Source organism: Dermacentor andersoni, chromosome 1, assembly GCF_023375885.2.
Source record: "Dermacentor andersoni chromosome 1, qqDerAnde1_hic_scaffold, whole genome shotgun sequence".
NCBI lineage: Eukaryota > Metazoa > Arthropoda > Arachnida > Ixodida > Ixodidae > Dermacentor > Dermacentor andersoni.
In genome coordinates, this window is record NC_092814.1 from 244,018,592 (window position 1) to 244,035,603 (window position 17,012).

At 43.2% G+C, this 17,012-nt stretch overlaps 1 protein-coding gene across 1 annotated transcript in view; it reads right to left on the bottom strand.

Moving 5' to 3' along the window:
- Nucleotides 1-5,695: 5,695 nt before the first annotated feature.
- The window catches only part of LOC126548008 (uncharacterized), a 45,063-nt gene continuing 33,746 nt past the window's right edge, over nt 5,696-17,012 (bottom strand). Inside the window, exon 6 of the mRNA XM_050196083.3 lies at nt 5,696-9,783. Coding sequence (XP_050052040.1) covers nt 9,664-9,783 — 120 coding nt within the window. The 3' untranslated portion in view covers nt 5,696-9,663. The remainder of the gene's footprint in view (nt 9,784-17,012) is intronic.

Sequence of the window (17,012 nt, forward strand, 5' to 3'; positions counted from 1 at the left end):
CTACTTAAATTGAGGACGACGCAACGAGCTATGGAAAGAAAAATGATAGGTGTAACGTTAAGGGATAAGAAAAGAGCAGATTGGGTGAGGGAACAAACGCGCGTTAATGACATCTTAGTTGAAATCAAGAAAAAGAAATGGGCATGGGCAGGACATGTAATGAGGAGGGAAGATAACCGATGGTCATTAAGGGTTACGGACTGGATTCCGAGGGAAGGGAAGCGTAGCAGGGGGCGACAGAAAGTTAGGTGGGCAGATGAGATTAGGAAGTTTGGAGGGTCAACATGGCCACAATTAGTACATGACCGGGGTAGTTGGAGAAGTATGGGAGAGGCCTTTGCCCTGCAGTGGGCGTAATCAGGCTGATGATGATGATGATGATGATGTTGCAGTTACTAACCGAGGGTCCCGTTTTCAGTATCATTACTTTGGGACCCTCATCTGTATATTACATGTATGTACCTATGTTTTGCATATGAATAAGCTTCAACTTCAACTACATGAACTCATTCTTAATCAAAACAGCACAGAATCGAAATGCATTGCCTGTGAACACTGTAGATTGCACCATAACATCGAATTAAATGACATCGAATATCTCATCTGTGATTTTGCCCACACCTCATGTAATAGTCCTTACTGGAGCATTTGAGGAAATAAATAAATATACAGTCCCTTTAAAGTTCAAACATCAGGCATATTAATAGAAGGGCTGTACAATCTACACAAACGATGCTTGTACGTGGTTTACACACACTGGTGCACACAATCTTCATGAATAATTCATTGAAGCCAACAAACCGAATTAACATTTTCAATTTAGCTTGCCTTTCTTTGTTCCTTTTGCAATTATGGTAATGAAAACTTCAATATATATTTGAAGAAAGCTCTAATTTATTTGATTCTTCTAAAGCACTTGCATTCCGAGATATTTATGTTCAAAGTGGACACTTGATATGCAAATTTTGCATTCAAAAGTGGGAGACGCAACACGAGGACAAACCCCTCTTTATACGGAATCAGCTGCGTCTATAGGTCTGTCTGTGTGACGAGACTCTGACCTTTGAATGCGAAATTCCCGCACCGACTCAGAACTTTCATTACAAATACAAACAAAATGATGTCTTTGAATATGATTGTCTTCTTTCTAATATAACTAATATCACAATTGTATAATTAGGAAAGTCAATTAAAAATTCAAGAAGCACTTCGTTATCCCTAAGTGGATGAAGTGGTGGAAGTGGTGGTCGCAATGCCTATGCTCTTTCAGTCGTCTTAGTTTATTAACGAACACCAAAGATCCTGGGTTCGACTCCCACCAAAGGTTGTGGGTTATAGTGCCTCATTTAACTCTACCTTAATTAACTGTGCCTAAACTATCGCAGCACAATAAAATTTTCGACATTAGGAGGCAACTAACAAAAATTGAAGATGTTTCCTCCATAACTGCACTGAAGAGAGAAGTTGGTTGCATCAGGACAGTGGTTGATACAAATACAAAAGCCATTTCCGAAATATCATCACGACTAAACAATTCAGAAGATAGGGCTTGTCGTTCCAACCTTGTGTTTTCGGGGGTAACTGATACTGAGCGTGAAACGTGGCAAGAATCGGAGAATAAGATCGTGGAACTTTGTACTTCTAAGCTTAACATAAAGTTAGACCCCTTAGATATCGAGCGCGCTCAGAAATGGAAAATACAGCTCTAATAGAAACAGACCTATAATTATCAAATTAGCACATTTCAAAGTAAAACAACGCATTCTTTCAAATGCTAAACAACTAAGAAGGTCCAACCACAGCACATCAGAAGACTACTCAGCTAACACTCGCCATGCATGTAAGCAACTAATCGAGTGCGGCAAGTCACAGCAGAAACCTTTTGAACTTGGTACGATTAACTAATCATGGAGAACAGAACTTATAAGTATGATAACACTACAAATACAGTTATATCAACTTCATAGCTACCATCACGCACTACCGCAAAACCAGATAGCATCCCTGTATCATTCATTTATACTAACATTAGAAGCTTGTTGCCCAAACACGAAGCACTCTGTAGCCTCATCGATTCTTCTGATTGTAAGCTTCTTGTACCAACAGAAACGTGGCTGAATTCCACCATCGATAACACAGAGCTTAATTCTTTCCTCCCTGATTTTGACATTTTTAGGCAGCATCGTGTAAGCAAATGTGGAGGAGGTGTTCTGACAGCTGCCCATTGCAGCCTTTGTTGCTCCATTGTCAATATCACTTCACCTTTAGAAACTTTATTTGTATTGTGCAGTTCTTCATACCTACAAATTATTATCGGTGTATGCTATCGACCCCCGGATGCAGATGCTTCCTTCACTATTCACTTCCACGAGGCACTGCAAACTGTTACGTCATTTAGTCATGTGCAACTACTCCTCTTAAGTGACTAACTTTCCTGATATAACATGGTCCGAACCAGCCATAACACTGTCTAAGAATAACCTCGAATGTAATTTTCTTAACACATGCCTCACCTTTGGTTTGACGCAGCTAGTATCTACCGCAACGTGAAAAAACGAACAGTGCTCTAACATACTCGACCTTATCTTAACATCCCATCCTGACAGTTTCTTCTGTAACACATCTACCAGAACTAAGTGATCACTCAGTACTGCATGCAGAATTGTCCTGGCAGCTACCTCAGTGCAAAAACCAAAAAAGAAAATAACACTTTACGATAAAGGTGCTTACATCAGCATCAACAATGCACTAACCTAGTTTTACAGCTGGTATATTACCGATTTTGCAAAGTGCACAGTAGACACCAACTGGACACTTTTTAAAAATAAAATGATCGAACTCACAGAGACTTACATACCAACTATCATCTTAACCGAGCGACCTTCGTCCCCATGCTTCAACAACACATTAAAATGACTAAACAATAAAAAAAAAAAGATTGTTTCGCATAGCCAAGCATTCCAATACCGCTCCCAGCCTGGGAAAAATATTATGTCAGTGAAAAGGCATTTGATTCTTTGGCCGCAACAGCTAAATGAACCTTCTACTCAACAACACTCCCCAACATGCTGCAAAACAATCCCAAACAATTCTGGAAATACATTAGCCCAAATAACCGTAAACCATTATTATGCCATCTTTCCCCGCCATGATCACCCTTTTAAAATTCAACGCTTCACGTGTCGCACACTAACTTATGCCAGATCGTTCATACCGCGCACCATAACCGAGTGGAATAGCTTGCCATCACACATCGCAACCGTCACCGGCATGAATGAATTCCAAAAACTCCTAATCATTAATGAAAGTGCGTAAACCTTTCTTGTGTCCCATTACTAATGACGCTGATTATCGTGCTCTCCAGTCCAACCTCAACGTCACTGAAACTTGGCGTAATATTGGCTAATGTCACTCAACGTAAAAAAAGATGTCGCTACTTACTTTCCATAGTCGCCAATCATTTATTTAAGCTAATTCTGTTATCGCCGGTTCTGAAATATGTGCTGCGACTTCTTACAAGTACTTAGGTATTAACTCGTCCAATAACTTCGTTTGGTCCTCGCACATTTGCAGCATTAGCAATGATGCCAATCGTGTACTATGCTAGCTGCGCTGTAATCTATGTCTTGTTCCCCCCTCAGTAAAACTACTCGCATATTTAATACCTATTCGACCCAAATTGGAATACGCATGCTCATGGTGGGACCCATACCAGTCCTGGGGCCACTACTCTTAATATACATTAACGGCTTACTAAGAGGTTGTTCTTCCAAAATTTGTTTATTGCTGACGATTGTGTGATCTATCGTCCCATTACTAATGACGCTGATTATCGTGCTCTCCAGTCTCTCCAGTCCAACCTCAACGTCACTGAAACTTGGCGTAATATTGGCTAATGTCACTCAACGTAAAAAAAGATGTCGCTACTTACTTTCCATCGTCGCCAATCATTTATTTAAGCTAATTCTGTTATCGCCGGTTCTGAAATATGTGCTGTGACTTCTTATAAGTACTTGGGTATTAACTCGTCCAATAACTTCGGTTGGTCCTCGCGCATTTGCAGCATTAGTAATGATGCCAATCGTGTACTATGCTACCTGCGCTGTAATCTATGTCTTGTTCCCCCCTCAGTAAAACTACTCGCATATTTAACACCCATTTGACCCAAACTGGAATATGCATGCTCATTGTGGGACCCATACCAATCTAACCTGGCAACAGCGCTGGAATCCATACAGAATCATGCAGCAAGGTTCATTCATTCCAACTACTCTTACCACACTAGCGTTACTAAACTTATTTCTGAACCTTCCAACCTCGAGCACCACCGCAAAACAGCAAGACTGTGCCTCTTTTACAAATTTTATCACTCGCTGCTTCACCAGACCGACATCACCCCTGCGTATCACGCTTCATCCCGTCATAGCCATTCAAAGGCTGTTTATCCCCCTCCAGCTTGCACCACTGCTCATCTTAACTCCTTCTTCGTTCAAACAGCAAAAGACTGGAATCATCTATCTGCTGAAGCGGTGCACCACTCCAGCCATTCATTGTTCAAGGCATTAATTGAAAATATGATCTAAATATGCCTACCCCTCATGTAAAACCCCAAATAGGGTATTTGAGGTACAAATAAATAAATAAATAAATAAATAAATAAATAAATAAAAATAAACTTCACCTTAACACTGAAGATCGAGGGTTCAACTACCATCAATGGTCGTGCTTTCGGGTGCTGTAATGAACTCTGTCTTAATTAAACCTGTGCCTTAACTTTGCTTTAACAGCAAAGGTTGTGGGTTTGAGTGCCTCAATTAACTCTGCCTTAACACCAAAGGTCGTGGGTTCGACTCTCACTAAAGGTTGCGGTTTCGCAACTTTTTAGGACCATCACGTGGTCACGCTAACGCCGACAACTACGCCAAATTTTCCACCTCATGAACCATATAATGCTTCAACTTGTTACCAATACTCGACTTATCAAAAGTTGCGTCCACCAAAGTGCATAAGCCACCTGTGAAAGCAGCTGTTGCGCAACTGGTGTAGTGTTTTTACAAAAGTATTGGTACATTAACTCTGAAGGCACTGTATGGGCTACAGCTGTAACAACATGCACAGTATATGCAACATATGCTTTATCAAGAGGCACATGAGAACTTTCAAGACTACATATGGAATGTCGAAGTTGACTTTGTCAATGAGAAATGTGCCAGTACCAAGGTAAACTTGGCACCAAAAGCACAAAATACTGTATGCATCTTGAAAGTAAATGTCTGAAAGTACATGTATGTGCACGTATTTTGCCATGTTAAAAGGCAGCACAACAATGTATTCGGTAAGTACTTACGTGGTTCATGAACTTTTACAGTGAAGGATTCAGTTCTTTTTAAAGCACTACAAATTAGGAGTTCCTGCTGAGCCATGTCATGGTGTTCCTGGTGCACTGTTAGTGCTAGAACTGTAGAGTTTGAAGGAGTTCTCATGCTCCACACTTTTGAATGCTGAAGATATGAACACCATTATGCAACCCTGTGTCACATCTGATCACTCATACAGCAGCCAAGAAATACTTGAAATGGGGCACCCTGTAGGACCTTACATCCCTAACGAGAGAAGAATATTACTAGCTTCTCGCATACAACATATTGCCTGCAGTAACTCCTGTCAGCATCATTATAGTCAATAATCACACAGATTTCAATAACAAGTTCTACCACTTTCTTTTATACTCGATGCAGAAATTACTTTCAAATCAATGTACACAGATGAACTCTACACTCCATCTCAGAATAGGGCAGTTTTGCCATATGGCAAACAAATGCTTGACACACAATGTTGTACAGTATTCACATAGTCAGCACACCCTTTGCAAAAGGTTGAGTGATTGTTGCTATTTCAAGCACAGAGGGAAGAAAGCACTTTGACATGTTTCATTAAGAATACACAGTGATTGGCAAGCAACATGGGCATTTAGAAATTGTAGAAAAGTGACCCAGTGCTAGCAGACTAGTCTATTAAAGAGAAGATGAGACAGGTGCATGCTTCATGCTTTAGAACATTGATTCACAAATAACTTTCAAGGCCAGTGTCCAGCAGATGACCTTCAGAAATACAGCTATAAAAAATTAATGAGCCATATCTTATGTGCTGCATAAATCACATAACAAAGCAAATACATTACCAGTGTATAACAGAAATAAGTTTAGAGACCTGTGCAATGTATGGGCTAAGCTTGAGTGATGTTGACTCAAAGAAAATTGTCACCATTTCTCTTGCACAGTGTACTAAAAACAATGCAATAACAGCCCTGTAAAAAAAATAATGGGGGGGGGGGGCAAGTAACATCTTGAAGTAACTTAGTGGACAATATGGTTGCGTTCACACCATTACCAGCGCTCATGTGCAAACTAAATTGAAAACTTCCATGCAGCTGAGCCATATGAACTGCTGCATCTAAATGTGCATGGGTTTTTACAGGCGCAACATGGAATCACAACCAGTTAACAAAGTGAAACAGAAATACAAAAGAACTAATGCAAGAAAAGCACAAGTGAAAGTGAGAAAAGAATCTATGCAGTACCATGCGAGTCTTGACAACAAGGGGCACTACATCAAGGTAACATGACACTATGCCAAAACAACCCGTGATGTACGTAGTACAACTGCATGCAGACAATGTGTGCCAATGTTGCAACTTAAATTTAAATGACAATTGGAGATAAGATACTGATGTTTCCTAACCTAATACTTCAATTTAAACTGTCTCCAGTCAACCATGTCTAAAGAGAAACAAGGAAAGCATTCTAGCAGTAACAACATTTCTTGTTAACTTTTCTTTGGTAACTTTACTAATAAACATATGAAAAGACAAAAAAAAAAATAGACATGTTTAATGAAAACAACAAGCAAAGCAGGACTCGGACACATGTAAACAATTGTGCAGGCTGACACTATAAATCATTAATTGCACCGAAGAACTCAATTTTTGAGTGTGCACCACACTTATTGTGAACAAAACACATTCCTGCACTTTCAAAGTCCCACTGCTTCACCAGTGCAATGTCCACATGGATGTAATGAATTTGGGGCTTTTGCTAAACTGTTTCTGCTCAGCAAACTAACAACACATTCCTTACTTTATGTTTCACACAATGTGAACAGTGAAAGATGCATCATGCACACACAGAGGTAAAACCAAGATACGTAAATAACTGCGGTCATTCCCTTTACATATCTTAGAATTTTTACTTCTCTTATAAGCAAGTACAGCAGGAGCCAAATTAATATAGCTTCATGCAAGAGACATGAAAAAAAAAAAACTATATAAGCCACATAAACGAATCAACACATGTAAAAAAAAAGGGTGTTTCTGTATTATTTAAACTGTTTCAAAGCAAGTGCACCATAATACTGCAGCTACAATACACATGGGCCAACATCACATAAACTACACCTGCTATAAAATTTGAGTCAATGATTAAAATGCTACATTTAACCTTTCACACACAAACTACTTAAGGAGCACCTCCCCTCATCCCTTAAATTCTGTGCTACTGTGAACTGAAACATTGTGCTGAATAAAAAAAAAAAGCTAGTTCTTTGCTCAAAAGTGTCCTAACTTGATTCTAAATAACTGCATCACTGTCTTCAGGCATAATGATGTGTTTCAAGGAGCTAATCCACCAAACCAATAGTTTTTCACCACTGTTTTATAGTTTACGAATGAGTTGTGTTCGCACCATTTGTTCTGCTAAGAACATACATACGTACTGTGCATCGATATATATATATATATATATATATATATATATATATATATAAAAACAGCAAGGACACAAATGGAATCTCAAACGGGTAAATATAAACCACCAACAGCTGCAATAGTTAATCGACAATCCAGATTAATCAGAATTCTTATTATTGCCATGCTGCTGGGATACACAATATGTAACGCCAAAATGTAATGCCATCCAGTCAGAAATCAAACCAGAAAGACATATGTCTGTCTATACAGCTGGACAACGAACATTCAGTTTTTGAAATGCCAACAACAAGAAGCGTGTTTGTTCAATAGTTGCATTACTCTACAAAAGAGATTGTTCAAAGTCTTGATACAGCAAAAATTTGATCAACTGAGTATGACAGAATTTGCACGATAGCGGAAGCAAAAAGAGCCCAACCTATTGCCTCTTGCTTTATACTTTGTTCTAGTCTCTGGGTAAAAAGTAGTTCAACCTTTATTATTACCTTGCCTTCTGTGCTCAGAGATACCAATATTTTTTTTGTTTTTTTTGGTGGCGGTGGCATTAACTTTTGGGAAGAAAAATATATGGTGGGCCCCAGTGCAGTGCTGGTACAGTGTTGGTTCATCCAGTAGATACCAGCACACCAATCTCATTGCTGCAAGCAGTACTCAAAGTCCACTGAGAAAGTATTCGTGACTCAGCAAACCCTAAAATCCACAACAGTCGAGCACAGCTTGCCACAGTGCCACAGCACAAAGTAAACGCTGTTTAATACTTGTTGGGGGGCTAGTTGGTGCATGTTTCCAGAAGAGGGTTGTAGCGCCGAAAAAGACAACACATAGCAAGCGAGACGGGACAGGTGCAACTTCCAACTATTTATTCACCGCGTATGCAAATGAATATAAGGACAAATCAAGATGGGTAGCAAGAACCCACATGCGCGCGAGGGTTTTTTACAAAAAATGCGGATAAGATAGGTGAGGCACACACGTATCTCACGCCCCTGTATCTAAAAAAGCAGTTTCATTCTTATAAATGGAGATAGATGGGTAGATAGATTGATAGTGTGTGGCAAGGCTGAAAGAAGCAAAGGTTTTAAACAGAAGTAAGGACCAGACAGCCCGTGAACTGTTGGAGGCCTTCTATATTAAAAGAAACTGTAGCGATTGTGTAGCCCCATCTATCTCCATTTATAAGAATGAAACTGCTTTTTTAGATACACGGGCGTGAGATACGTGTGTGCCTCACCTATCTTTTATCCGCTTTTTTTGTAAAAAACCCTCGCGCGCATGTGTGGTTCTTGCTACCCATCTTGATTTGTCCTTACATTCATTCGCATATGCGGTGAATAAACAGTCGGAAGTTGCGCCTGTCCCGTCTCGCTTGCTATGTGTTGTCTTTTTTGGCGCTACAACCCTCTTCTGGAAGCAAACACTGCTGCTCTTACACACCTTGCAAGGACATACATACAAGACAGCAGAGTTGTGGGCACTAAATCTAAGTGCTTCAACATGGAATTCAACGACAGAAACTAAAATTATTATTCAGCAGTATGCTTGACTAGAGTTTGTGACTAGACCTGTACACTAAGCCTGACATGTATGCTGCACAGACAGTCACAAGCTCTTGTCAAGCACAGATTCAGGAGTGGAATAACAGGAACACTGCCCGTGCCAGCCACACTCATTAGTTCACTACCTTAACACAGCTACACCATCATGCCACAAAAATTCTCTTCAGAAAGAACAAAATGAATTAGGTGCATGAAAGCTTATGGCTAAGGCAGGGAAGTCAGTGAATGTTGAATCCTGAAATTGCAGGTGGCCATGAGTTGTTGCACAATAGTTGGCATGCGCAGCTCCAGCTGCCAGTTCTTAAAGTAAGCCACAGTAATCTGACTAGAGCAAGGTCCTTGTTTCTAAAAACTGCCACGACTTTTGCGGCCAGATGGCGCTTCATCAGCATTGTCCAGCCTTCTGTAGTGTCCGTTGTGCCTCCTCTGGCGCTCATGCCTGCCTTCCAGAATCAGAGCCAGAATCTGCAGTACATGGATGTCATGTAATGAAGACAAACTAGGAACAGGAGAAAGAGCAAAATCTTCTAAAACAATCTTCCGAGATCATAAGAGACCAACAAACACTGACACCAAGGACAACATAGGGGAAATTACTTGTGCTTAATAAATGACATAAAGAAACGATGAATTAATGGAAATGAAAGTGGATGAAAAAACAACTTGCCGCAGGTGGGGAACGATCCCACAACCTTCGCATTTCGCGTGCGATGCTCTACCAAATGAGCTACCGCGGCGCTGTTTCCCCATCCACTTTCTTGGGTATTTATGTTTCCTAGCAGAACCCTGGGAGTGTTAGCCAGCGCCACCATTCACAGACCTTGGTGGCGGATGTGGAACATCCATGCTTCGGCCTTAGTTGTGGCATGCTTCAGCCAGCGTGCTGCACTTTGAGTTCTGCAACCAGGCTAACTGGTGGCATCAGTGTCCTAAAATCAGCAGGACAAACACCAGCGCACTTTTGTGTTACGGTGTAACTCTGGTTAAATCAACTGCAGTTTTATTTAAGTGACGGAGGTGAATGTAGTAGCAATTCAATGTAGTGAATGTGTGCGTGGGTGCACATTGGCACCCACGCACAAAGCATTTAATATTTATTTCTACTTTGGTTAGGTTAGTGCTTGCAAGCACCATCAAAGTCAACATGCGGCTGCTGCTGCTGCTCCGTTCAAACAGCGCACTGCTATCACTTTTATTGCCGCTACCAAAACTGCAACAGGTAACTTCAGCGACAAGACATTTTCACTCATGATAATAATCTAAATTAATGTTTACTGGTTGTAGTTGCAATTGGAAAATGTGCTGATACTGCTTCATGTGGCAGTAACAGCAAAAGCTCGCCATATGGCCATTTAATATTTTGGTAACTGAAATGGTTCTCGACGTGTTCGTTTCTTGACTTGACCGCAGTGCAGCATGCACTTTTGGTGCCAACAGCTAGGGAAGGAAGAAATAGAGGAGAGTACCTCGGAAAGCCAAGAAGAAAAGAAGAGGAGAGAACAGTCACGATGCAATGCTGTGCACCTTTTATTGCTGGGACATTAGATGGCCGAACCAAATGCATTGCAAAATAGAAGAGCCAAGGAGATAGGAGATAGCCAAGGCAGGGTGGCTGTGACGAAAATTTGCCACCTGCCAGCATGCTGGGCAGCAAACTGCCGCAACAAGTTTGCCACACATTGAGCGGCTCATCAGTGACAGGCTGAGATCACATGAACAGGTTAGCCTGATCAGTGCTCAGCTATTACACAAGTGACCAGCGAACAACTACAGCGAGCGTGCCTAACAAGGTAGACCGTGCGCCTATTGGATGGAACAGGTTAAGTTTGTATGTAGGTGAAACCACCAAGCTGAATTTGCACAACACAGCTTCAGCTTCAACTGCCAGTGTTGTGCAGTCAAGGTCAAATGCGACACATCTGCACCTCATTGCGAGGCTCCAAATTGATTTTGACTACCTGGGCTTCTTTAATGTGCACCAAAAGCATGATATACGAGCGTTCTTGCATTTTGCTTTCATTAGAATGTGGCTGCTGCAGCAAGGAATCGAATCAGTGACCTTTTGCTCAGCAGCGCAACTCCAGTCACTGGGGCGCTGCAGTGGATGGTTTTAGCATTTCCCATGTCACCACTTTGGCTGACAACTTATAGCAGTGGCAAAGAAGCAAAAATTGTGTCGAGCCGAGTGGAAAAGCCTAGAAAACAATGCTTATGCTGAATGCATGCTCTTCTCGGGAGCATATTAAACCGAAGCTTTGCCTTTTCCTTCGACTTTCCCACTGCTACTGCTACTACTGCTGCTGCTGCTGCTGTCTGGCACACTGCATTGGGGGGTGGTTCAGAGCGTGTATATAATACATGGAAGGAGTGTGGCAGAGAAGAAAAGAGACGCTTGTTTGCACCACACCACATTGAATGTGCACAATGCCCTCTGGAGCTCCCGGGTAGTTTCTGCATTAGCCTCTTGACAGCGTAATTATCTGTGACCCCACGCAAGCGCTTACCTTTCTACCAACATGCAAGTCCAGAGGGAAACTAGATTTAATGGAAGAGAGGAGGGGGGAGAGGAGGCAGAGAATGGGTAGAACCAACGCATTCGTGAAATGAGTGAATAACTGCCATGCCACTCTTCACTCGCAGTTCCCATACAGATACAAGGGGGGAGGGGGAATAGGGAAAATGTGACGTGAGAAGGCAAGGAAACACTGGATAAACTTAAGTATGGTGCGGTGCATTTCTGCTATTTCCGAAAAATAAAACTATGCAAATATGTCTAAGGGACAACCTACGCAGGGCGTGCAGAAGCAGAGCCGCATTAATTAAAGCGCACCGCAGGCTCTAGACGACAACGGAAGCGGTCGCACATCAAATCAACACATCCGTGCCCGCCACGATAGCTTTGCAGTTATGGCATTGCTCGAGGTCATGGATTTGACTGAGACAGTCGCATTTCGACGGGGGTGAAATAAAAAACACTTGTGCACTTTGATTTAGGGACACGTTAAAGAACACCACGGTGCCAAAATTAATCCAGAGTGCGCCACTACGGCCTGCCTTATAATCCGATTGTGCTTTCGGCACTTACAGCCCCACAATCCAATTCAAGTTCAATGCTTCGGCCACGATGCGATGTGCCCTGTGAAGCAATGACAATGCTCAACCTTCTCAGAGGTTATGAAATATGGCGCACAACAACGCCTCAAGCAAACACCTCTCCCTTTGTGTTTTGTGTACTACGCAGACAAACAGCAGTGGTGCACGCAAGGTAACATTTAACATTGACTCACCACTCTCATGTTGGAAAAACATTCGTTGCCAACATCACTGCTAATTATCGTCAATAAAAACAAACAGCACAGAAAGCTTCGCTTACATCGATTCCCACAGTGCGTGGGATCCGCATAATTTTTTCATCATCTGTTCTGACCTATCCGAACAGCCATAGGTGATTTTTTCCAGCAGGCCGGGCGAATTTGCCACCTCCTTACATACTTGGCCAAACGGGCCCTCCATTTCCTGTGCTTTTTCTGGCAGGCTGGCCGAACTTGCCACCCCCGCACACTTGGCCTAGCGGGCCCTCTCTTTCTTGTGCAGGAAAGCCACCACTCTCTACTGCCTTCCCCTCGCTTTTGGCTACTAACACGTTTGACTTGTCACTGCACGCAGCTGCCTCGGTAATCGTTCCATGGTCGTCTGACCACTGCTCAATAGGCGACACGCCTATCAGTCTCCGAGTCTCCTCCCGTATTTTTGCTCTGAAAGCTCCCACACTAGAGAAAAATTCTCGTTGCTCCGTCAGCATTTGCTCTGACCCATTTGAAGAGCCATAGCTGACTTGCTCTTGCAGGCTGGCTGAAATTGCTGCCTCCGTACACACCTGGCTGTTCACTGAAAGCTGTCCCATATACGGCTTCAACAGCTGCAGGTTGTTATTGGAGTCAATTGTGTCAAACACCACCCGCTTCTCACACCTCCTGGTCTTTCTCTCCGCAGTTGTAACAGAAAACTCTCTTCCGGGCCTCCAACACGCGTGCACTGTCACCGGGTGCCTACGTTTCTTGCGCTACTTTAGGTGCATCACCCTCTTTCTCCTGAGGTGTGCCGGGGGAATTTGAAGTCTCGGGTTTAAAATCCCTATGGAAAGACTTGTTAAACTATGACTCTCTTGTGGTAGCCAAATGCCTCGTCATCTAATTAGTGACGCGTATGAATGGATTAACGAGATTCCCACTGTCCCTATCTACTATCTAGTGAAACCACAGCCAAGGGAGCGGGCTTGGCAAAATCAGCGGGGAAAGAAGACCCTGTTGAGCTTGACTCTAGTCTGACTCTGTGAAGAGACATGAGAGGTGTAGCATAAGTGGAAGGTCACGGGGTACGGCCTCATTTCGGCGGGGTCCTTGTGGCTGCCAGTGAAATACCACTGCTCTCATCGTTTTACTTACTCGGTGGAGTGGGAAGCGGGCCATTGAGTTGTCCACGCTTCTAGTGCCAACCGATGGGCCCCAGGTCTCCCTTCGGGGCGGTGCCGGTCGGGCCTGCGCGACCTGTTCCGAGGTTGTTACCCTTTGACTTCTCGGCACCATATACCAATTTGTCGCTCCTCTCCGATTGTCAAGGCGTACTACGGAAACTTCGTCACGTGGAGCAATTCTCAGCAAGTTCTGCCACTCTCTTTTTTCACTCATTCCGTCAGTGCACTTATATGCGACTTGGATTCTCGGTTGCATTCACAAGTAGTCCTCACCAAGAATAGGCACTTTAGTCTGTTTCAGTAGTTCCGTGCAGCAGAGCCAAGGCTACATGACCCGTGAGCACAGATTCTTGCGCAGTGACATGTAGTGCCACAGTTCGGAAGCAGGTGGACGACTAAATGGCATTGACAAATGGTTTTGTCGACGGCTGTTCACTTTAAAGCTTCTCTGCTTGTCACAGGGCGGTTTAATGCGTGATTTGGCCTTACACTTTAATAAAATATTTATTCAGGCTCTATGGTACTGAACACAGAGACCTCTTGTTCAAATGAAAACATGCAGAGAACAAGAAAATTAATGCAATGCTGTCATAAAGACATTAATTTGCATTTAAAAAGTACAAATAATTAATTGATCTGACAGTGACTAAATTCATACATGTAATCTTAACAGCCACAACCCCGCGATCGAATCCCTCTTGGGTAGTGCTTCGTCCTTCGCAAAAATGCGTCCGCAGACTTGCTTTTGTGGTATCATTCCTAGCTACTCCGTTATGCGAAAAGATTGAATAAGTTGGTGTTGAACATGCCTGGAATGGCGAAGAGGGAGTGCGTTAAACGTGCATGAATTCTAATTAACAAACTGGCTGCACTTACGAGCGTCAGTGAGCACACTGTGTACAAGTGGATGTTACAAGAAGGATCAAGGGATGGCAGCACCATCCTTTGCGACACGCTGGCCGAGTGTTTCTTCTGAACCCTCCACTTCCGCCGTGTCTGCAACCCTCCTTCTCCTCTGCATCTTGAAATATCTTGAAGACAAACACCTTATCGGTGTCAGAGACAATACGGAAAAAATTTTCCACCATTGCTATCACAACTGATCTCGCTGCGCAGTTGCAGTCGTAGTAGGTGATGCCGCCGCCTGCACTGCAGCATTCGCTGCTAGCAGACAACAGGGCGAGGAAGGGCACCTTTACGATGCATTCGCCCCCCCCCCCCCCCCCCCCCCCCCGATTGGTCGAAGAAGCCTGTAGCTTCCACAGTGCTGCACGGAACTATTGAAACAGAATATAGCAAGAGCCACTGGAGGAACAAAATGAATGTTACTTAACAATTCAAACTTAGGAAGAAGACGAACTGCATGGAATTAGAAATATGTCTACAAAAGTCTTTCAACAAACTTGGTGATAGCAGCAATCATCCTCGAGCACTGGACTGTTAATCCTGGGCCCGGCAGGGCACGCGGCACACACGTTTCACGCATGCATGAAGCAGACTTCCTTATGATTATAAGTTCCGTTGACTTACGAAGTCTTGCCGATATATGCACCAAGGTGGGCAGAGCGCCACGTGACCTGTTTGCCACCATCACCGCTGCAGTGTCATGTAGCTGTGGTTGCTTATCGATTGGTATGGAAAACAATCAACGGGATGTCAGCAATCCCCACAATCTCAAAACATGATACTGACCAACCAATCACTCAAAGTGCGCTCTATCATGATTCTTGACAGGTTGCATGCTGAAGCGAGTTGGCACTCAATGGTAGACAAAATCTGTGATATGTCAAGGTTTGCACTGCTTACTTGCTTGTACAGTCGAACTCGGCTATGTTGAACTCGCAAAAAAACGCCTATCAGTTCGATATAGGGCATAATTCGATATAAGCCTGCTAAAGAATTGGATGTCATAAAAGCACATACCATTTATAAAATCACTTTGATGAAACTAGCTTAGTTTCGCATGAAATAGTCCTGTATTTTCTTCCGCTTGGGCAATTTCGCTGCCTGCAATGCATGCACTTCCCCACATTGTCTAAAGAGTCGGAGCAGCTGGGGCCACAACCTTCCTCATTCGCCCAAAAGGAACAGACTAGTGCAAGTGCACAAACCGCCTCAGAGGTTGTGGGCAAAGGACCGTCGTCGCTTTCCTCATTGTGCCCACTTTCACTTGTGCTCAGTACGATGTCGGCGATGTAGTCTTCGTTTTTGGGCTCTTTCTTGGTTGCGACACCATCATCTGCACTCACAAACTCATCGACCATTGATTCGTAACGGCTTCCGGAAATTATGACAGCTCGCTCCAAACTTCAGCAACACCGGCAATGGCTTCGTCGCACTCATCAGAATTTACAGTCATCACCGGGCACGTAGAAGCCGGCACGTTTGAAGCAATTTCGGATGAACCACTTGTATACTGCCGTGTGTAGCCATCGGGCGCCATGGGCACCGAGTTGCTAGTTTGTCCGCTTTAGCCCTAATCTCCCCCTTATCCTTCAAGATCATGCCGAGAGTGCTTCTTGGAATCTTGCACGCTGCGGGAGCATCCGACTTCTCACTGCGTTGCGACTCGATTTATGATTTCGAGCTTCACGGCGAAAGGCAAATTCTGCCGCTTCATCAAGGCAACACTGTTATAGTATACTTTAGTACACTATAACACTGCGGGAGAAGGCCCACAAGGTGCAAATACAATGAACCAGAAAAGCAGCGAGACAACTCGCACTTGCGCCACCTTGCACGATGAGGACACAAGAGCTTCTGATTGGCTGTCTGAGCAATTGCTGTGGGTGGGCCAGGATAATTTTTTGCAGGGGGGGCTTCCTCGATACATTCCTCGCTGCATCGAGCAAGCCGTTGCCATGAGGGGAAACCCGCCACTACAAGGGAAAGCCTACTTCTGGGGGCACTTTAGCGCCGCTTGACGTTCGATATATCGGGAGTTGCTGCCATTTTTGTTCGATGTAAGCGTAATTATTGCTATATATACTCGTAACTATATAGTGTTCAGAAACTGTTCGATATACAGACTAACTCAATGTAAATGGGTTCGATACAGTCGGGTTCAACTGTACCCAACACTTGTGTTAAGAAATTGCCGTTTTGTACTAGCCAAACATAGGCATTCATAAGGTTGTTAATACCTCTACTTCTAAAATATTTGAATTGTATACATAACGTCTGAATAGGAGAGCAATTTCAACATACCAATTTGAGGTAA